This window comes from Amphiura filiformis, chromosome 14 (genome assembly GCF_039555335.1).
Source record: "Amphiura filiformis chromosome 14, Afil_fr2py, whole genome shotgun sequence".
Lineage (NCBI taxonomy): Eukaryota > Metazoa > Echinodermata > Ophiuroidea > Amphilepidida > Amphiuridae > Amphiura > Amphiura filiformis.
The window spans coordinates 27,505,691-27,529,507 of NC_092641.1; the positions used below are offsets into that span (position 1 = coordinate 27,505,691).

At 38.6% G+C, this 23,817-nt stretch overlaps 2 protein-coding genes across 2 annotated transcripts; both read right to left on the minus strand.

Annotated features, from left to right (window-relative positions):
- Positions 1-488: 488 nt before the first annotated feature.
- On the minus strand, positions 489-5,083 carry LOC140169331 (uncharacterized). The gene is made up of 2 exons (XM_072192588.1): positions 4,918-5,083; positions 489-4,760 (listed from the first exon to the last, which is right to left on the minus strand). The coding sequence occupies exons 1-2, from the start codon at positions 5,081-5,083 to the stop codon at positions 1,705-1,707; spliced, it is 3,222 nt and encodes a 1,073-aa protein (XP_072048689.1). The 3' UTR covers positions 489-1,704.
- LOC140169332 (uncharacterized) lies at positions 4,769-11,331 on the minus strand. Its single transcript, XM_072192589.1, has 4 exons — positions 11,265-11,331; positions 8,823-8,876; positions 8,329-8,385; positions 4,769-5,855 (listed from the first exon to the last, which is right to left on the minus strand). The coding sequence occupies exons 1-4, from the start codon at positions 11,329-11,331 to the stop codon at positions 5,335-5,337; spliced, it is 699 nt and encodes a 232-aa protein (XP_072048690.1). The 3' UTR covers positions 4,769-5,334.
- Between the last annotated feature and the right edge of the window lie 12,486 nt (positions 11,332-23,817).

The window sequence follows — 23,817 nt, forward strand, 5'->3', positions numbered from 1 at the left end:
GGCGTTCCGTGTAAGCCTATGTAAGATGGTCAAGACTCAGTCCATTTAATGGGCTCGCACTTCTAGGAGTCATACTGCAGTTACTGTTCATTTTCCTATACACAATCATGACAATACACAGTGCTCTCACCATTGACGCGTGACCTCTACAAACAGTGTATGTTATAGATATAGGGCATTGCCAAGTTAACGTCACCGTGTAAAAAATAACCGGCCAATATGTTTTGTACTCTCTGAAATTCTAGAAAATATAGTTTTGTAATATGTCCTAAATTTTTAGCTAATTTAGATGTTTGGAAATATTCGCACTTTGGTGATTTAGTAAGGAAGGGCACGCATGGCCTGCAAAATTCCCTGTGTAAATCGAATGCAACTTTTAGTGACTCTCACTCACTCGCTCTCTTCCGAGGGCATTAAAGCTAAACCGCTTGACGGATATTTTTTGTACTTGATGTCAATCAAGAATAATGTATATATTACATGCAGGCTAGAAACTATAGGTGGGGCATCTGCAAATGTTCGTACCTCCCTGATATGTAAGTGACAAATAACAGCAAAAACATCTCCCATATCTGTCCATAACTTTGGTCAGTGGAGCAAGCCAGGGGATTTCAAGTGGGTGGTTATTGATTGGCAAGTGCCATATTTGGGCATAAGTCCAGTCCACCATTCAATGTGGAGGATGTGCTAGACTTTATCGATTGATTTTGCTGGAGTAATTTCCTGTTAACCAGGTTTAAGTACTGCAAAGGTCGAATCATGTTTGCTGTGCAGAATAACTGCACTTTGTTTCGTGTATGCAAATGGTCAAGAAGTAATGCTTTGTATGGGCTTATATTACTAGACCAATTTGGATTTCGTGTATGTATACAAGATGGCCAAGCTATAAATGCTGTCTAATAATAACAGCATTGGACGTTGAGTGTGCTTATATTTCCCAGACTTCACTAAAGATTGGATTCAGTAGACATACAAGAAACCAATGCCCTAAGATACTACCAGACCACGGCTCAAAACAATTAAATATTCTGACATACTGCGCACAAATTCCTTTTCGCTGTATAGTTATAGGTCAGGAAGGTTCAAAGCAACATTCACATGCAATATTAGAGAAAAAATAGGATTACTGTTGAAATCCTCGATATCGGTCACTTCACTGATGTAATGTATTGGTCGATACAATTATCATTTATCCTGGTTAATTTTCATTAATGTTAAGGATCGAAACAGCATCGACGATCGATCCCAAAATTGTTGGCTGCGTTGCCTTTATAGATAGTGCCGACGCCCCAACTGAAACAAAACACTAGCCTGGAGGGTGTTGCAATGACTGAGCTAGTACTGATGCCCCATCGGAACAAATGTTATACCCAGGTTAAAATGCTGCAGTGATGGAGTGAGTTGTATATGGTGGTATATGCATGGGAAAGCCACATCCTTGCTCCACTCACCGGGCCAAGAATGATTATTGTTGCCTTTCGTGGTCAGCCTCAAATTGATAGGGCCTATAACCCTTGCGTTCATGGCCTGCGGGTTTTTTCTATATTGGAACTCCATTAGTTACAAGTCTTTCATATGAAAGTCAGCAACGTCAGCCCTGCCGGACTTGGATCAAAATATGCAGGTTTAAAGCATATCCCGAGAACAGAATATTCGTCTGAATGTTCTTTTGCAAGGGGAATAAAGTGTACTGTGATTAGTGAGCTATAATAGTGCTGATAACCGGTCTGAATCAAAGCTATTATCACGCAGGTCAATATGCTGCAGAGCTGTATGGTGTTGGATTGACTTCGCTAATGCTGATGCCCCATCTGAAGCAATGTTATTAGCCTGCAGGTTGAGATGCTGTAATGATGGGGTGTGTTGCAATGACTTTGCTAGTGCTGATGCCCCGTCTGAACCAATGCTATTTATACCCAGGTTAAGATGCTGCAGTGCTGGAATGAGTTGGAATGACTTAGCTAAAGCTGATGCCCCATCTGGACCAATGATATTGTGACGACCATAGAGGTCCAGATGCTGTAATGCTGGAGTGTGTTGAAAAGACTGACAAAGTGCTGATGCCCCATCTGGACCAATGCGGTTGTCAGACAGATTAAGATGCCGCAGTGCTGGTAGGTGATGAAATGACTGCGCTAATGCTGATGCCCCGTCTGGACCAATGCTATTAGCATGCAGGTTAAGATGCCGTAGAGATGGAATGTGTTGAAATGATGGAGCTAGTGCTAATGCTCCATCTGAACCAATGCTATTTCTAGCCAGGTTAAGATGCTCCAGTTCTGGAGTGTGTTCAAATGACTGAGCTAGTGTTGATATCCCGTCTAAACCTAGTGTATTATTAGCCAGATCAAGATACTGCAGTGCATGGGTGTGTTGGAAAGACTTAGCTAGAGTTGATGCTCCATCTGAACCAATGCCAGTAGCACACAAGTTAAGATGCTGGAGTGCTGGAGTGTATTGGAATGACTGAGCTAGCGCCGATGCCCCATCTGGACCAATTGCATTATTAGCCAGATCAAGATATTGCAGTGCATGGGCGTGTTGTAAAGACTTAGCTAGTGTTGAAACCCCATCTGAACCAATGTCAGTAGCGCACAAGTTAAGATGCTGCAATGCCGGAGTGTGTTGGAATGACTGAGCTAGCGACGATGCCCCATCTGGACCAATTTTATTATAAGCCAGATCAAGATACTGCAGTGCTGGGGTGTGTTGGAATGACGTAGCTAGTGTTGATGCCCCAACTGAACCGATGCTATTAGCACTCAAGTTAAGATGCTGTAGTGCTGGTGTGTGTTGAAATCCCTGTGCTAGTGCTGATGCTCCCCGTGAATCAGCGCTATTTCGAGCCAAATTAAGATGCTGCAGTGCTGGAGTGTGTTTGAATGACTGAGCCAGTGTTGATGTCGCATATGAACCAATATTATTGGCACTCAGGTTAAGATGCTGCAGTGCTGGAGTGTTTTGAAATGACTCAGCTAGTGTTGATGTCGCATTTGAACCAATACTATTGGCACTAAGGTCAATGTACTGCAGTGCTGGAGTGTGTTGGAATCCATAAGCTAGTGCAATTGCTCCACGTGATCCAGCCGTATTGCTAGCTAAGTTTAGATGTTGCAGTGCTGGAATGTGTTGGAATTCCTGTGCTAGTGATGATGCCCCTTCTGAACCAATGCTATTTGCATGAAGGTTAAGATGTTGTAGTGCTGGAGTGTGTAGAAATGACTGCGCTAGTGATGATGCCCCATGTCCATCAATGCTATTCATGCCTAGGTTAAGATGCTGCAGTTTTGTTACGGGACCACGTAATATCACATTGACATTACTACCAAGTTTACACTGGGAAATCGTAACATTGTGAAGTGACTTCAATGTGACAATTTCTTCAACAATCTCATCTTGTATATCAACATCAGATAGATGATAGTCGGTTATTTCAGGAAATTGTTTCAAAAAAGTTGCCAAGTTGTCAAAAAAGGTCACATTTTTAAGAATGTATTTTTTGACAGTTTTATTGACACACTTTTTAGTTACATTCCCAGAGAGATATACACTTTGAAGTGTTATCTCAGAGAGGCAATGTTGACTTTTGAGCATTTTTGTCAATGCGAGCAGGTTCAAAGCACATCCTGATAACAGAATATTTGTCAGAATGCTTTCTTTCAAAGGGATTGAAGAAAAACAGTCAAACTGTAGGGCTTGTAGTTGGATTTCAAGCCGTTGGTCACGTCGTTTCTTAGAGGCAGTTCTTCCTTCTGCATGCTGTGACATTCTACGTGCACGTGGCACACATGCATAGTCTCTAACAAACCGTTCGTCTAATTCAAATCCTACTGGCATGTTTGTGTATGTTTCTGTTATAGGTGTCCATTTCAATGAAAGCTCAAGAGGTGCCTGCGCTCTTGAAAGCATTCTACTCAAAACCGTTCCAAGTGATTGACCTTTGCATGCACTATCACTGACAATTAATTCGTTTAGTGAGTTGATAGTGATGTGTGATTTGCTTTTCTTTTCTTCAAGTAATGTAACTCTGTTGAGTTTTACAGATAGTGGTACTACCTGCTTGGAAAGGAAGGTAAGGAAATCAAGTTCAGGTACATTAACACCTGACAAGATTACCTCGGTACGTTGGCGTTGTTGTATGTTGCTCTCACTCTCCACTGTTACTAGCCTCAGATTACGAAGAATATGCGTACAAGAAACTCCTGATTGAGGGATAGATGAGCTCAATTTCAATGTGCTAAGATTTGACAGGGACTCTACAAGCTTTGTTTGCTCTCGTGCTAGTGACGGACCAATATCGATTTCCGTACGACAATTAATGACAGCAAACTTAACCTGAGATAACCAAGATTTGTCATCCTTTTTGGAGATGAAGTACTGAAGAAGGTGACACATTTCGTAGTCAGCCGGCCAATTTGCATGATTCATTCGTATACTCTTGACCAAGGGGCTGACAAATGCATGCAGCTGTGGGATAGTATCCACAGAGTGCTCTGACATCTGTGACTCGGCCTCAAATAAAAGAAGCAGAGGAAGTTTCCAGGGATTAGCAACACGTGGACCTACACTAAATATACATGCATCCGCATGTTCTATATTGACAGCTGTTGTACTTACTATGCGTTGAAGTATAGTTGAAGCAGCTGTCAAGCTAAGACCACAACAAAACTGAAGTAAGCTCTTATTATCAAAAACCGGTGTTATAGCTGATAAGAACTGATCGTGATCGGTATCGGCTAGATATGTAGCAGAACAGAACTCTGTGCAAGGGAAATGTCAAGAATTCTTTTTGTCTAAACTTTTCGCGCTTTTTGTGAGTTGAACAAATGCCTATAAGTCGAGATACTTTCAAATATTCTTCTGGCACTTCTGGCACCTTCTGGCCGGAAAGATCTTGTAATGCAAACTTCCCCAAACCTTTCAGAACAGTTTGGTTGTCTATTGCATCTGAATCGTCGAGACCATATTTTACCAGCATGAATTCAATGACATCTTTATACAGAGAGGTAACTCCTTTTGTCAGTGGACCCTGACCATGAACGTCGGAATTGTAATCACGATCTTTCCATAGAATACACAGCATTGACAACGTGAGAGGATTTTTTGGTAGCCATGATAACATAGGAGGAGCATCATTTATGGCCTTTTGTAGCTTCTTTGCTTCTGTGTTTGATTCTAAGTTCCCTACTTCTTTTGCTATAAACTCAGATATCGCCTCATTTGAAAACCCCAGCAGATCTACTTGAATGTAGCCTTGGTATCGCTTGTTGAAGTCATTGATTTTCTCTGGTCTTGTAGTAACAATTACATGGCTACCTGATAACCATGAACTATCTAGGACAGCAGAAAGGCTCTTCCTTTTGTTTCCCATTCTTTAGATACCTCATCAAAGCCGTCTAAGATAAAGGCTGTTGATTGAGCATTATCTTCCATCAACTTTTCAAACTTTTCTTTGTCTTCACCTCTGAGCAACTGATCTTTTATAATCTCAAATAAATCAGATCCCGGTTTAATTTTGTACATATCTATCACAAACAATAGTTTGATGTGTTGGTGCTTAATACCCCTCCCCCAGTCATATGATATCCCATTGTGTACAAGAGTTGATTTCCCACTACCAGGGCCACCAACTATAACTGTATGTTTTTTTTTATTTTTCCTTATCTTTAATGAGAAAAGGTCATCGCCTGAGAGATCTCTAGGTTCTTTATTGATGAGTTTCATTTCCGGTGCTACGAATATGTCATCTGTTGTCCGCTGGTCCTCCGTTGAAGGTATGAACTGCATGCTGCAATACTGCTCTGTATACTTGACCGACAATTGCTGTTTAACATCTTCCAGATATGCATTGTCTTCTGAAAGGCATAAAGAAAATGAATAATTCTTAAACACTTCAGAGAGTTCAGCATTCTTATTGGTTCTTATCCGTGTGATTTGACACAATATAACACACTTTAGCACGTGCGAGTCGACGCGATACTCGTACGTGCTATTTGAACCAATCATGCAACAATACATACCAACAACGAGACTGATCGATTCTAAGTAGGCATATCACCTCAAAATTAAGCGCAACAGTAACACGTTTGTAACAGTAACAATGCTTCTACACGAATGAGCTTTATTAAAGCATCAACAATGAAAACGGAATTGAAATCGGTCAATGCATTGTGATGTAGTGTCAATTTTAAGATGGTCATAAATGGAACGCAAATCTGCCATAAATGGCTATAATGACAAAATTGGCACATTTCGATATTTTACAGGTTTATTTGGACGCTTGGTTGAAAAAATATATCTTTACTGACTTCGTCAAAGAAAACAAAATTAAAAAATCTATCATTGAATAATTATAATAAATTAACCAAATATACTATTTTAGCAATTTTGGCCAATCTGCAGACAAATTAAAGCTGAAAAAATGACTAAGTTCAGCTAAGTAATATTGAAAATTGATGCGAATAGAAAACCGTACATGATATCAGGATGCGTGTTTTTGCACACATATTTATACAAAGTTCTTTCAATTGATAACAAAAAATACACAAAAAGTTATTAATTATGCAAATACAGCTAATTACAGCTAATTATGTATTCATGATAGTATTATGTAAATTATGCATGAGTAATTTTGGGTTTTGCCGGTGTCTGGAATTGAATTTTCATTTTTTCTGTAAACATGGTATGTGCCACCATTGCTCAAAGCCAAATCCGAAAAGTAAAAATAAAAATTCATTTGCAATGATACTTTAAATTAACATTGTGTTATCTGGATTAACATGGGAAGAGAAATGGTAAAAGGAACAGCCACTCCACTATACCGCGTATACAAAAATGATGTGGCCTTGGACACACACAATGGCTTAGAGCTTTTGTGGTTTGGAATATTACTCCCTTTTAAAATCACTTTGATAATATTATGTTTCAACTCGTTTTCCACAAGTGTGCCATTCGTTGTCGACGGAAATAATTCACACGCTAAGAAAGATTATTATTTCAGCTAAATGGTGGTAGGTCTTTTTATTTCAAAAGACCTATATTTATTGATTTACGAGGGATCTTAAACAATCCATAAAACAGGAAATAGCTATTAAGGGAAGGGGTATGAACGTTTTGGGACATTAGAGCACATCAGACATATCGAATTGCATTCTGAATACGAAGAATGTCCTTCTGATATCAAATAATTTTGATTTTTTGAATTTCGCAATTTAATACACATTTTATGGCAAATCATTAAAAATTGATATTTTTGATATTTAACAGTACTCGAAGTTAACTTTACAAATCTGATGATTTATACTTAAAGTGTATGTAGGTGTGATGAAAAGCCGACGATCAATTGAAAATTGTGACCTTTCGTATTGGAGATATGGATTTTTTCCCTAAAAAACCAAAAAAAAATAGGTTTTTTGGGGAAAAAATCCATATCTTCAATATGAAAGGTCAAAATTTTCAGTTGACCGTCGGCTTTTCCTCCCAACTACATACACTTTAAGAATATATCATTAGATTTATATAATTTACTTCGAGGACTGTTATATATCAAAAATTTGAAAAATATAAAATTTCTATAATTTGTCATAAAAATTGTATTTTATTGTGATTTTCAAAAAATGAAAATTATTTAATATCAGAAAGACATGCTTCGTATTCAGAATGCAATTCGATAGGTCTGAGGTGCTCTCATGCCCCACACAAAATACTGTCGAAACGCAATAAACGCTCATTCTAGATCCCTTAAACGAAGCAACATTTATTGTAAAAATGTCACACACCATATATAAAAAATTCAAACAATATTTTGGGTTTTGGTTTAGATAAAAGCATTTTAATAACATTAAAATGTCGGGTTATCTAAAGGTCATGAAAACGTTTTAGAACGTTTTGTATGAAAACACACTACGACAATATTCTTAAAATGTTTTCAAAATATTATTGTAAAATATTTTTGCAAACACTTTTTGCTAAATATTTTGTTAACACTTAAATAACATAATGTTAAAACATTTGCAGTAGGTTATCAACAAATATTTTTGAATGTTATTAAAACGTTTTGTAAACACCCTTTATGTCCTTTATATAACCCGACATTTAAACGTTTTCTGCCAACCTTTTCTATAACCCTAACCATTTGCGAATGATGTCGAAAACGTTTTGTGTTTGCTGGGTATGAGTGGGTTTCATCAACAACCCACACATATAAACTAGAAGTTTGATTTTACTCCCGGGTATAAAAGTGATCTCTATGTCAATTTTTCAACTAAAATGAATTTGATCAATGCAGTACTGTTTAAATGTGTTAGCTAGTCATTGATCGTGATATACCTTGCAATTTCTTCTCAGCATTGACGTCAACCAATCTAGCAGGCAACTGTTGCAATTCTGAAATGATGAAAACAAGGGGATAATTCAAGATTGCCTGATACTGTTCAGTTGGCTGGAGATTGCAGGTCAGGTCGTCTGGTATTATGGGCGTAACCCTGGGGGCGTAACAAGCGAGTGGACACCAGGGTGGACGAAGTCCAGGGACGCCGAGGGTTCAGGAGCCCAGAGCAAAAGCAAAAATGATATAAGAGGATGCCTTGTCCATGGGCAAGACCAGGACCTCAGTGATGCAAGGCGAGGGTAAATCCGGGATCTAAATACAGAATGCTTCGTTGTAGTTTTCTGCCCAACTTACTGATTCAATTGTCAACCGCTACGCCAACTCGCTCTCTCAAACTACTACTGGGTGAATAAAGTAGCGTGTCGGCATCAAAGGAACAATGCGTTACGTAATCTAATTTTCTCCATGTCTTATATATCCTCATTGGTCTTACCTTTCTTGAGATCCTCGTGTCGCTTTTCAGCGTTTTCTTCTGCTTGAGCTTGACCTGTTAATTGAGAGAAATAAAAATAGTTTTTATTATTTTCATTAAAGGCTAACCTTTTTACGTATTTTTGTGGAACTCGAGAGCACATCAGACATATTGAATCGCATTTTGAATGCGAGGAATGTCCTTATTATATCAAAAAAAAATTGTTTAAAAAAATCGCGATATGATACACATTTTATGGCAAATGATTTAAAACTGATATTTTTGAAATTTAATAATGGTAAACAGGGAGAAGACAGGACTCTTCATGAACTGCTGAGTGTCTGGTAGTTACAAAAACAGAAAGATGTTCCTGTATGCAACATTAAAATTGAAATCATTAGGAGAATTACAATGGCAAAAGAGACTTTCACAAGGATGAGCACCCTATTCTGAATAATAACCATGCGTACAAGACTCAGAGTCTTGGATTGCTACGTCCTGCCAATTCTGAAAATATGGTTGCGATAGCTGTGATGAAAGATCGATTGCAAGCAACTTAAATGTGGTTCCTCAGGCGAATGTTGAGGATCCATTGGACAAGTCACACCACAAATGAGACAGTATTGCACAGAGCTGGCAGTCAACGGATGTTCCTGAAGAAGATCCGGAAACTTAATTTCCTAGGTCACCGTATGAGGAAATAAGATCTGGAGTGTTTGTTTCTTACGGGGAAGATTAATGGAAGGAGAGATAGAGGGCACCTGAGCACACCATATCTTCAAAGCATTGCAGCTGGAAGAGTGTGGACTACATTAAGCTGTTAAAATTGGCAAAGAGCAGAATGAATTGGCATTCCATGGTCACCAACGTCACTGCATATGGCACTTAGAGAGAGAGATAGATATGATAGGTGTGACCGTCCACCTCAAACCAGCCGTGAAGCCAGCAAATTGTATTTCGAGTTGTAGTGTAAAATGTGCATGAAGGTCGTATTCATAGGTACCTCAAGTTGGTGCTACATGAGGGCACGGTGGCTCAGTGGTTACGGCCTTGGATTCATAATCGGAGAGCTTGCTTAACGTGCGTGGGTTCGAGTCCCCGTCACGCCACCGTGTTGCGCCCTTGGGCAAGGCGCTTTGTCTCACTTGCTTCACCCCACCCAGGTGCAATGGGAAGCTGTTAGGGGTAGTCACAGTCGTTGTACTGATGAACCCTGCGCCATTTGTAGGCAGCAAACGTGGTTCCGACATATTCTAATAACGGCGGAATAAATGTTAAGCGCTTTGAGGCTGTTTACGGCATAAAGCGCTATATAAATATCTACATTTATTTATTTATTTATCTCATTTTGCTCGTGCCAGTCAAACACCTTTTTAAACCAATCAACAATCCTATTGTTGAAGAGGGTAATAAGCTTCTACCTATGCCTATAGAATTCTTAAATCACTCTAGTCTTTGTTTGCTTTGACTGAATCCTGTTGAAGTGGTTGGTTACAAAGCATTATATTTTGTCTAGGTATGTTTAACCAACAATTAACAATGAGAGGATATTCCTGAACATCGTTGACTTGGGGATGATTTGAAATGACCGCCAATTATGACTGTTTGATATTTATTACCAGCAATATGGAAAAAGAGACACGTGTAGAACCGAAATAAGGTACCATTTTGTTGAAGGAGCAATTAAGTTCAACAAACCATAACATCTATTCTGGATATCGATTGAAGTCAAATGATATACCATTTTAAAACTATTATTATTTTCTAAACACGTAATATAATAAAACAAAATTGACCGGGCCGACTTTACGGCTGCTTTGTGGTGGACGGTAACAATTCTCGCTATTCACAATAAGGGCGCCGCCAGCGGTTTGCGATGTAATCGTAATGTATCATGGGAAAAGGTCGACATCCAAGTCCGCGCAATACGAATATTACCATGCTATTACATAGGAACACGTGACAATATTTTTTTAGTTTGTCAAAATAAAGGTGTTACACGATATCCCATATATCCCATGATACATCACGATTACATCGCAAACCGCTGGCGGCGCCCTTATTGTGAATAGTGAGAATTCAGAATTTGGAATCGTTGTTTGGATATGAATGTATTTTTCCAATTTCGATTCGATTTACAAAATATGTATGTTGTTATTTGTGTTGTTATTGCTATTATTGTTGTATTGCGTTGTTATTGCGCAATCAGGATAATAGCAGCATTGATTTATTTCACCAAAGAAATCATGCTCATCACGTTCTTTACATACATTATATACGTGCTGAATGCATGAGAATACAACCCATATTCACACACTAATGCTGGTTTCATACTACCCTGCCGCTTGCCGCTGAGCGGCGTGGCGCACGCGTATTGCAGACAAATACTTGTCATTGGTTGAAACGCCCTGCCGCTTGCCGCAGCGGCAAGCGGCAGGAAAGTATGCTGGAGGCTTAACTTACCTGTTATAATTTCTTCCAATTCTTCTTTGATACCAGATGTATCTGAAAACAGAAAAAAAAAATGCATTTTGCTTGACATCAGAAACCGGTTTTTTACTTGTTGCTATTATCTCACGATTCCTATTATTACAAACGTGGCATTAGTCACCATTGCAGAAAAATGAGCACTGTTTTGGGGATTAAATAATATTATTCTGCCAAATAAAACATAGCTCAATCCTAATTTTTAATTCAGTACTAACTTGACATGTTGGAAGTAAAATAAAAAGTTCACTTTTTTACTAATTTCTTGAAAAAGAGTCAAAAACATACATTTTCAGCATGTTTTCTGACAATCAAGTCAAAATCAAATGTTTCATATGGCAAAGTGAAACATAGCTAAATCTTAATCCTTTAGTTAGTCCTAACTGGCAATGAAAGTAAAATTTTAATATTTGGTCGATTTTTGGAAATAATGGCCAAAATATGTGCTTTTCGGGCGTTTTCGACCTTTTTCGTATTCTGTGACAATAAAACCCAAAGACTTGAACTAAGACTAATTTCAAGTTATGCATTCTAATGTTTGGAAAACACATTTTCCAATCTTTTTCATAACGTGCCAATTCATAACTAAAAATAACATAATGATATTAAAATTATATGAGCTAACTCTTACTCTAAACTCAAGATTAGCTAAATCCTAATCCTTTAGTTCTACCTGGCAATAAAAGTTAAATTTTTAATATTTTTGTAATTTGAGGGAAAACGGTTCAGTCTAAAAACTTGCAATTTTGCATGTTTTCTTACAATAGAACATAATTTAAATCCTACTAAATCACACTTAAATTAACTCTATATCCTCGGACTCTAGCTTTGCACTAGAAATTCCAACAACTGGCAGGGCTGGTCCATTGGTGTTGGAGCTACAATAATGGACAAGATATGTTCGGACGATTTGCTTTTTTGCCTTTTATAATTGAATAGCGTACGCACTTGCTGATATTTTTAAAATATTCTACAAACAAGTTGTTATGCGTAACTGTTGATACGCGTTCAAGATACAACGATATTGTGTGAGTGTTAACCTAGCATCTGGATCTTTTATTATTTTTTTATACCACGTTTCAGTAACCCAATACCAATTTCAACCTTTACATAACCTATACACTGCAGGAAAAGTAGGGCCTAACATTTTACCTTTGAAAATATCATAATCTGATCATGATATCTATACTGAAGATAGCATACTGTGATCACGCTATCTACTGAATATAGCATAATCCAATTGTGCTATCTGTTGAAGAAAGCATAATCCCAATGTGCTATCTATTAAAGATAGCATGATCCCATTGTGCTATCTACTGAAGATAGCATAATCTGATAATGCTATCTACTGAAGATAGCATAATCTGATAATGACGGAAGAGTATTGGATAGTTTGCTATTTTAACCAACGGAATGACCGTATTATAAGCATGATAAGTCTAAGTAGTGCAAAACACCAGGCGCGGATTCAGGGGGCGGCCCTTCTCCAAAAAAAAAAAAAAAAAAAGAAAAGGAGAGAAAAAAAGAAGAAAAGGGAAAAAAGAAGAGAAAGGAGAAAATGAGAAGGGAAATGGTTAAATTGCACGTATAGCAGGCCCAGGCCTAAATCGCATTCGGGTCAATCTATATAGGCCCTAGGTTTGTGATTAAGTTTTGCTTGAAGGCGGTTCCTCTGCCCAAAAACATATGAAAAATACGGCGGGCCGCCGATATGTACGGCCCGTCACATTTTGTCACCAAAGTCAGTAGGCCTATTAAGACAGCTTAAGAAGGACTCCGTGCTGACTTCAATTCAACATCGATCCATGCATGCTTTGCGAATCTCAAGTCTTAGGCCTATACATGTTACAAATTGAGATCGGGCCCTTTTTTGTTTTAAAAAGTAATGATATATAGTATAAAAATGTTGCACCAAATAACGGTTTCAATTGGACTGTCATTTTGAAAAAATTTCAAACTTCTGAGGGGGAACATCCCCCTAATACACCCCCTGCGTACATACAAACAAGTGTCCGTCCCCCTAAGACACCCCCTGCGTCGTGCAAGCGCTCCGGGATGGCCATTACTTACATTTGATTTTGAAAATTGCCCCCCCCCCTTCTGACTGCTCTGGATCCGCCACTGCAAAACACGATTTGCTGTGCTCGTTATTTTCGGTCTAGCGGTTGTTTTATGAGGACAAATGATACTGTGGACATATTTTATAGGGCCTGTGCATAAATGGACCTGATCCATACGAGGTCATTAACACTAACAGGGCCTTTTCAGTGGTTGCTCCTTACAAATGGAACTCAATCCCCCTAAATATCCGCAGTGCCCAAACTGTCACCGGGTTCAAATCCCTTCTGAAAACATACCTTTTCTCATGATGTTGCTTTTGTTTGTTTTGTTTTGTTTTCTGTGTTTTTCTGCGCTTTGTATCCTCTGGCATTAGGCGCATTATAAATGCCGTGTTACTTACTTACTTACTTACTAACGAATAGAACATAATTTAAATCCTACTAAATCACACTTAAATTAACTCTATATCCTCGGACTCTAGCTTTGCACTAGAAATTCCAACAACTGGCAGGGCTGGTCCATTGGTGTTGGAGCTACAATAATGGACAAAATATGTTCGGACGATTTGCTTTTTTGCCTTTTATAATTGAATAGCGTACGCACTTGCTGATATTTTTAAAATATTCTACAAACAAGTTGATATGCGTAACTGTTGATACGCGCTCAAGATACAACGATATTGTGTGAGTGTTAACCTAGCATCTGGATCTTTTATTATTATTTTTTATACCACGTTTACGGAGTAATCCAATACCAATTTCAACTTTACATAGCCTATACACTGCAGGAAAAGTAGGGCCTAACATTTTACCTTTGAAAATATCATAATCTGATCATGATATCTATACTGAAGATAGCATACTGTGATCACGCTATCTACTGAATATAGCATAATCCAATTGTGTTATCTGTTGAAGAAAGCATAATCCCATTGTACTATCTATTAAAGATAGCATGATCCCATTGTGCTATCTACTGAAGATAGAATAATCTGATAATGCTATCTACTGAAGATAGCATAATCTGATAATGACGGAAGAGTATTGGATAGTTTGCTATTTTAACCAACGGAATGACCGTATTATAAGCATGATAAGTGTAAGTAGTGCAAAACACCAGGCGCGGATTCAGGGGGGGGGGCGGCCCCTTCTCCCAAAAAAAAGGAAAGGAGAGAAAAGAAGAGAAAGAGGAAAAAGGGGGAAAAAAGAAGAGAAAGGGAGAAAATGAGAAGGAAAAGGGTTAAATTGCACGTATAGTAGGCCCATGCCTCAATCGCAGTCGGGTCAATCTATATAGGCCCTAGGTCTGTGATTAAGTTTTGCTTGAAGGCGGGTTCTCTGCCCAACAACATATGAAAAATACGGCGGTCCCGCCGATATGTACGGCCCGTCACATTTTGTCACCAAAGCCAGTAGGCCTATTAAGACAGCTTAAGAAGGACTCCGTGCTGTGTTCAATTTAACATCGATCCATGCATGCTTTGCGAATCTCAAGTCTTAGGCCTATAAATGTTACAAATTGAGATCGGGCCCTTTTTTGTTTTAAAAAGTAATGATATATAGTATAAAAATGTTGCACCAAATAACGGTTTCAATTGGACTGTCATTTTGAAGAATTTCCAAACTTCTGAGGGGGAACATCCCCTTAATACACTCCCTGCGTACATACAAACAAGTGTCCGTCCCCCTAAGACACCCCCTGCGTCGTGCAAGCGCTCCGGGATGACCATTACTTACATTTGATTTTGAAAATTGCCGCCCCCCCCCCCTTCTGACTGCTCTGGATCCGCCACTGCAAAACACGATTTGCGGTGCTCGTTATTTTCGGTCTAGCGGTTGTTTTATGAGGACAAATTATACTGTGGACATATTTTATAGGGCCTGTGCATAAATGGACCTGATCCATACGAGGTCATTAACACTAACGAATAGAACATAATTTAAATCCTACTAAATCACACTTAAATTAACTCTATATCCTCGGACTCTAGCTTTGCACTAGAAATTCCAACAACTGGCAGGGCTGGTCCATTGGTGTTGGAGCTACAATAATGGACACAATATGTTCGGACGATTTGCTTTTTTGCCTTTTATAATTGAATAGCGTACGCACTTGCTGATATTTTTAAAATATTCTACAAACAAGTTATTACGCGTAACTATACGCGCTCAAGATAAAACGATATTGTGTGAGTTTTAACCTAGCATCTGGATCTTTTATTTTTTTTATACCACGTTTGCGGAGTAACCCAATATCAATTTCAACTTTACATAGCCTATACACTGAAGGAAAAGTAGGGCCTAACATTTAACCTTTGAAAATATCATAATCCGATCATGATATCTATACTGAAGATAGCATACTGTGATCACGCTATCTACTGAATATAGCATAGTCCAATTGTGCTATCTGTTGAAGAAAGCATAATCCCAATGTGCTATCTATTAAAGATAGCATGATCCCATTGTGCTATCTACTGAAGATAGAATAATCTGATAATGCTATCTACTGAAGATAGCATAATCTGATAATGACCGAAGAGTATTGGATAGTTTGCTATTTTAACCAACGGAATGACCGTATTATAAGCATGATAAGTCTAAGTAGTGCAAAACACCAGGCGCGGATTCAGGGGGGCGGCCCCTTCTCCCAAAAAAAGGAAAGGAGAGAAAAGAAGAAAGGGAAAAAAGAAGAGAAAGGAAAAAAGGGGAAAAAAGAAGAGAAAGGGAGAAAATGAGAAGGAAAGGGTTAAATTGCACGTTAAGTAGGCCCATGCCTAAATCGCAGTCGGGTCAATCTATATAGGCCCTAGGTCTGTGATTAAGTTTTGCTTGAAGGCGGGTCCTCTGCCCAAAAACATATGACAAATACGGCGGGTCCGCCGATATGTACGGCCCGTCACATTTTGTCACCAAAGTCAGTAGGCCTATTAAGATAGCTTAAGAAGGACTCCGTGCTGACTTCAATTCAACATCGATCCATGCATGCTTTGCGAATCTCAAGTCTTAGGCCTATACATGTTACAAATTGAGATCGGGCCCCTTTTGTTTTAAAAAGCAATGATATAGTATAAAAATGTTGCACCAAATAACGGTTTCAATTGGACGGTCATTTTGAAAAATTTTCAAACTTCTGAGGGGGAACATCCCCCTAATACACCCCCTGCGTACATACAAACAAGTGTCCGTACCCCTAAGACACCCCCTGCGTCGTGCAAGTGCTCCGGGATGGCCATTACTTACATTTGATTTTGAAAATTGCCCCCCCCCCTTCTGACTGCTCTGGATCCGCCACTGCAAAACACGATTTGCTGTGCTCGTTATGTTCGGTCTAGCGGTTGTTTTATGACATGTATGAGGACAAATGATACTGTGGACATATTTTATAGGGCCTGTGCATAAATGGACCTGATCCATACGAGGTCATTAACACTAACGAATAGAACATAATTTAAATCCTACTCACACTTAAATTAACTCTATCTCCTCGGACTCTAGCTGTGCACTAGAAATTCCAACAACTGGCAGGGCTGGTCCATTGGTGTTGGAGCTACAATAATGGACAAAATATGTTCGGACGATTTGCTTTTTTGCCTTTTATAATTGAATAGCGTACGCACTTGCTGATATTTTTAAAATATTCTACAAACAAGTTGTTACGCGTAACTGTTGATATGCGCTCAAGATAAAACGATATTGTGTGAGTTTTAACCTAGCATCTGGATCTTTTATTATTTTTTTATACCACGTTTGCGGAGTAACCCAATACCAATTTCAACTTTACATAGCCTATACACTGAAGGAAAAGTAGGGCCTAACATTTAACCTTTCAAATATCATAATCTGATCATGATATCTATATTATACTGAAGATAGCATACTGTGATCACGCTATCTACTGAATATAGCATAATCCAATTGTGCTATCTGTTGAAGAAAGCATAATCCCAATGTGCTATCTATTAAAGATAGCATGATCCCATTGTGCTATCTACTGAAGATAGCATAATCTGATAATGCTATCTACTGAAGATAGCATAATCTGATAATGACGGAAGAGTATTGGATAGTTTGCTATTTTAACCAACGGAATGACCGTATTATAAGCATGATAAGTCTAAGTACTAAGTAGTGCAAAACACCAGGCGCGGATTCAGGGGGGCGGCCCCTTCTCCCAAAAAAAAAAGAGGAAAGGGGGGAAGAGAAGAGAAAGAGGAAGAAAGGGGAAAAAAGAAGAGAAGGGGAGAAAATGAGAAGGGAAAGGGTTAAATTGCACGTTAAGTAGGCCCATGCCTCAATCGCAGTCGGGTCAATCTATATAGGTCCTAGGTCTGTGATTAAGTTTTGCTTGAAGGCGGGTCCTCTGCCCAAAAACGTATGAAAAATACGGCGGGTCCGCCGATATGTACGGCCCGTCACATTTTGTCACCAAAGTCAGTAGGCCTATTAAGAGAGCTTAAGAAGGACTCCGTGCTGACTTCAATTCAACATCGATCCATGCATGCTTTGCGAATCTCAAGTCTTAGGCCTATACATGTTACAAATTGAGATCGGGCCCCTTTTTTGTTTTAAAAAGGAATGATAGATAGTATAAAAATTGTTGCACCAAATAACGGTTTCAATTGGACGGTCATTTTGAAAAAATTCCAAACTTCTGAGGGGGAACATCCCCCTAAGACCCCCCCTGCGTACATGCAAACAAGTGTCCGCCCCCCCCCCCCCCTAAGACACCCCCCTGCGTCGTGTAAGCGCTCCGGGATGGCCATTACTTACATTTGATTTTGAAAATTGGGCCCCCCCCTCTCTGACTGCTCTGGACCCGCCACTGCAAAACACGATTTGCAGTGCTCGTTATTTTCGGTCTAGCGGTTGTTTTATGAGGACAAATGATACTGTGGACATATTTTATAGGGCCTGTAATGGACCTGATCCATACGAGGTCATTAACACTAACGAATAGAACATAATTTAAATCCTACTAAAACACACTTAAATTAACTTTATCTCCTCGGCCTCTAGCTATGCACTTACTTAATTTCCCTTTTGTGCTCGGGGCTCCTGAACCCTCGGGGCCCATGGACTTCTTCCACCTGCCCCCCCCTTGCTACGCCCGCGTCCCTGGCAGTGGCACTTTTTCAGAGTTAGGGGAGGGAGGAAAAGCAACTTTCATGAGGGAGCGAAATTTGATGCAGGGTGTGGGGTGTGTGTGTTGTTGTTTTTTCATTGTTTTTTTCGGGCGGGGGGGGCAGACTCATGTATTGATCGTCGGCTTTTTATCCCACCTACATATACTTTAAGTATAAATCATCAGATTTATAAAGTTTACTTCAAGTAGCCTACTGTTAAAATAAATTAATGATTTGCCATAAAATGTGTATTAAATTGCGAATTTCAAAAAATCAAAATTATTTGATATCAGAATGACATTCTTCGTATTCAGAATGCAATTCGATATGTCTGAGGTGCTCTAATGTCCCACAATAAATACTGTCCAAATGTTCAAACCCCAGCCCTTAATCGCGAAATTCCAGGTTAAACTTGGGGAGCTAACAAACAGAGGGTGTAGGGTGACTGAAAAGATCAGATGTGAAAATCTATCAATTGTGCACACATTAATTAAATCAGAGTTTTAAGCTTAAATACAATATCCAGAGTATATGCAGAATGCGCAAGTGGACTAAGGGGTAGTCTACAATATGCCATGCACCCGGACCATGCATTAAAAGGGCATTTCGTGATCCACAGCCTCATCCCCCACTTTTCTCAAAAAAGTTGAGATTTTATATCACTGGAATACTCTGGCTACATAATGTTTATGTACAAAATATTTCTTGTAGATTAATTCGTTTAGCAAAGATATCGTGAAATTTGAATTTCGTTCTGGTGCACCAGAACGAAATTACAACGTATTGTCTATGGAGCAGTGTAATACACATAATCATGCATAACTCGCAAACGCAAAATCGGAATCAACTGAAATTTTGGGAATATGCTTTTTCGTGGATATGTACTGAAAAATGTCATAAAACATGTAAAAAGAGGATGCTAGGATCACGAAACATTCTTCGATGATAACTTTATAAAATAATAACTCATATATTTTAGGGAATGGGCTATTTATTGAAAACAATTTTTACCGATTAATCAGTCGTTTCATTTAATTCATTTTAATCAACTTCTTCTTTGTTACCCCCCCGTTGTCCCCTATCCTCCCGTTCTTTCACTGTTCCCCTTTAGCTCACATCCCTCTTCCCCCTCTTATCCGCTCTGCCTCTTATCTGTCCCTAGTATGACGCGAACTAAATGATAGCCTAGTTGCGTTTTTTTGTTTGACGCGGCGTGTTGATACGCGAAGACGCAAGATTTTTTGTTTGACGCGATGTAGTTGTTAGGTGGACATAGTAACTGAGTTGACGCTCACTATTTTGAGGTCCCTGGATATTTTTTAAAGCTATTTTTGCTCATTTTTAGACTTACTAAGGCCGTGTAAAATTAATATTTTGGTTCTCGTCCCCTCCCTCCTCAATTTCTGGGATTTGTCAGATTTTTTTTTTTTTTTTTTAGATTTTTCAATTTTTTTAGACTTTGGAATGATTTATGAAATCTTCATACATATAAATAAGTTTATTAGAGAACAAGCATCACTTCCAAGTCTTTTTGTGGTACTCTAGGGGTTTATCCGCCTCAGAATCTCACATTTGAAGAAAAAAAGGGCCTCATCGTTTCCTCGAGCACTGTTGGAGAAGACCGAAAACTACTGACAATGCTAATTTTACATTGGAAAAAAAAAAAAAAAAAAAAACCTCCTCCCTCATCAATTCATGAAAATCCTCTGGACGAGAACCAAAACATTAATTTTATACGGCCTAAGATTGAAAAAAAATGAGGTGAATAGGCCTATGCAGCGTAACTCGGTGAATGATATGATTAGGTTTGCAAAAGTGAAATTTGCAGTTGCATCACCACCGTTCGAGTTTTATCACGAAAAGTTTTGCAACTCAGTAATTTATTATAGATTTTGCAGGGGTTAGATACCTCCAAAACACTTGACGTGCCCCAGCCAGAGGATGTTTAAAGACATTCCCATGGCCCAATGGGGTTTCTGACCTTGGTAGGCCTATGTCTGGTTTTTCGCCAGCGCATAGGGCGCTGGTACCTAATTCTGAGATGGGGTTTGTGTACACTAAAGATTAGTTAAGATTATAGCCTTCTTCTATTGGTATGAATTTTTTTTTTTACTTCTCGTGGTGGAAATGTTTTTGATGTCTGCTAATTCGATTTGCAAGGAAAAGAAAGTATGTTTTGCCGTTTCAACGAACGAAAACGATTGAGTATTGCCAAAGTTATGTTTGAATTAATTATGACTTAAAAGTTATCATAGGTTAGGCCTACACATATATAAAACATAAACTTGTTCAGCAATCAGCATATCAAAAAAAATGACATGGTCAAAGCGGGGGAATGATCACGAGGTCATATCAGTGGACTACTGATGTTTGGTTGCCTGTGAGTGCATAATTGATATGTTGATAACAGATCTAATAATGTTGTGGAATCAAAATCTTTATTATATGGACCACATTGAAGTGCCTCACTGCCGCCTTATCAACAAACTTCAGTCATACGGCATCAGTAACCAACTCACACAATGGATAGGATCATTCCTCGCAGGTAGAGCCCAGAGAGTTGTGTTGGAAGGACAAACATCATCATCGCTTTCTGTAGACTCTGGAGTTCCCCAGGGAACGGTCCTTGGGCCGCTTTTATTTCTGCTTTATGTTAACGATTTACCTGATAATTTATCCTCGACCACACGTTTGTTTGCAGACGACTGCTTACTTTACAGAACCATAGACTCACCAGAGGATTCTAATGCCTTGCAAAAAGACTTAGACAACCTTTATAACTGGCAAAATAAATGGCTCATGCGCTTCAATGCATCCAAATGCTATGTTATGAACATCAACAGAAGTAGATCTGTCACTCCCCGTACCTATAAACTTTGTAGGCAAAAACTCGAAGTTGTTACATCACACCCCTATCTCGGGGTGCACTTTCAGAGCGACATGGAGTGGGACACTCAAATATCACATGTCACCTCCAAAGCCAGTCGTGTTCTTGGTCTCATGAGGAGAAACCTGTACAACTGTTCAGAAAAAATCAAAGAAACAGCATACACAGCTCTCGTAAGACCCCACGTGGAGTACGCCTCGGTTGTATGGGATCCATACACCAAAACCCACACCAATAAACTTGAAAAAATACAAAGGAATGCGGCTAGATTTGTTAAGAACAATCATGAACGAACCCCAGGAACAGTCACCAAGTTACTGTCTGATCTGGATTGGCAATCATTACAACACCGACGCCAAGTTGCCAGATTAGCATTGTTATACAAAATCAACAACAACTTGGTGGACATACCCAGTGACCGGTACCTGACCCCTGCAACCCGGCAAGGCCTTCGTCATCGCAACAACAACAGTTTTCAGATACCATTTGGCCGCCTTAACATTCACAAGAACTCTTACTTCAACCGCACCATAAAAGAGTGGAACACACTACCAGATTCAATCACAAGCTCACCAAGTACAGAAACCTTTAAGACTCACTGCACAAATTACATCTAGAACTTCTCAACCCCCCGCACATGCCTGGCTTTAATGCTCAATTAAGAGCCCAGCCAGAAATCGAGCAGAAGCAGAAGAAGTCAAAGTAATTATCTATCCTATCCTGTATCGTTTTATGGATAAAATTGACTCAAAATGTTATTGATGATATTATTGCTATCTTTAACATCAGTTTTGTCTTTTCAACGGGAAAAATCCGATTGAAAATAAAGTTTTTAGGGCTAGCTATAATATTGAACAATATATCCCATATTTTGACATGCACTTATAGAAAATAAATAAATTATTTTTTTACTTTATAAATGATAAATACTGTAAAATGACACATAACTAAAGTGAGGCCAATTTCTATCTTTTTATTTGATTCATAAAATTACATTCAACAAAATGATTGAAGACTGAGAAAACACACAATGCAGACTACAGAATGGAGTAGGTAAGATGCCATGTCCATAGCTTTGCAGGAGTTTCGGACTAACAATCAACACATTAAAAAAATACAGTTTAAAAGTGAAGATTGTAGTGAATGATCAGTCCTTTATCATGTGCTTGCCACTATCTACTTTATAGTAAACTATACATTGCGAAATAATATAAAATTATTTTAAAATAAAATGTGCATGTAAGTTGAGTTAACATAGCGAATTAACTAACAACTGCAGTGTATTTCTTGATTTTTATAATAAGCATGGGTAAAAAGCAGTAAAGACAAAAATACAGAACAATTTGGAGTAATGAATTAAAGAGTTGACAGGAGTTTAGGAGTTAATGTGTTTTGCTGTTTCAGTGTGCATGTTCTCACCATTGATGGTTTGGTGAACTGTCATGTAACATGGATGTAAGCGTGATCCTAAAAATGCCTTTCACGGTGACCCAAACTATTTACAAGACCTCTTCTGCATTGACGCTGGCCTTCCCTTTTAAAGGGATTTTTTATGTAGGCCTACACATGTGGCAAATTGACCATACTTTGCATTGGGATTGTGTGCAAATATCTGATGTTTTCATCCTACATGTATAAGGGCCTATTTAACATTGAAAACATCGAGACTTAGGAATAAAATTAATGCAGTGGGACAATATGAATGTTTCCTGTAAGAAAATCAAATATCAGTCCTAAGTCTCAACTATTAGCTCGTTGGCTGCAGTTTTAAAATGACCATTTTGTGTGTGTGGCAATGGGGACTTTGCCTCTAAAATTAGGTTATATTGGTCAAATCTGTGCCCCAGCTATAGGTTTGTGCCGGGGGTTTGTGGTCTATGTATGACCACCATTTGCCACTAGTCATCTAGCTAGCCAAACAGAACAGTCACGTGACACTCGTCTGTGTGTAGTATTTAAAATAGGGATGGGCGATACCAGCTTTTGTATCGATTGCCGATGTTCAAAATTACCAATGAAACAATGATCCACAATAGGCCTAATTATTATCCATGGGTGAAGGAGGGTGTGGTGGTGGGGGGGGGTACGTATGGCTGTGCCACATTAACAAACTTATACTTACTCTGCATGGGATTACGAATCTTAACACAAACAACACAGGTGATAATAAAACCAGTAGAAAATATCACTTTAATCAACAAGATGTAGGCCTATTAACCCCGGGGATGGACTTTGTAACAAGTTTACAGCTTTCGCTTTAGTCAGTAAACAAAGTTGTCAATTTAAAACTTCGCATATCTTTTCGTTCCTTTGTTTCCACACTGCTTAACAGAAGATATTAAAACAAATAAAAATTAATGATCAGCTGACTCTTTCTGTTGTCAGTTTAAGTTTAAAACACTCTTAACACAATTTTTGTGTTGAAATTAATAAACAAAATCAATACATTATTGACT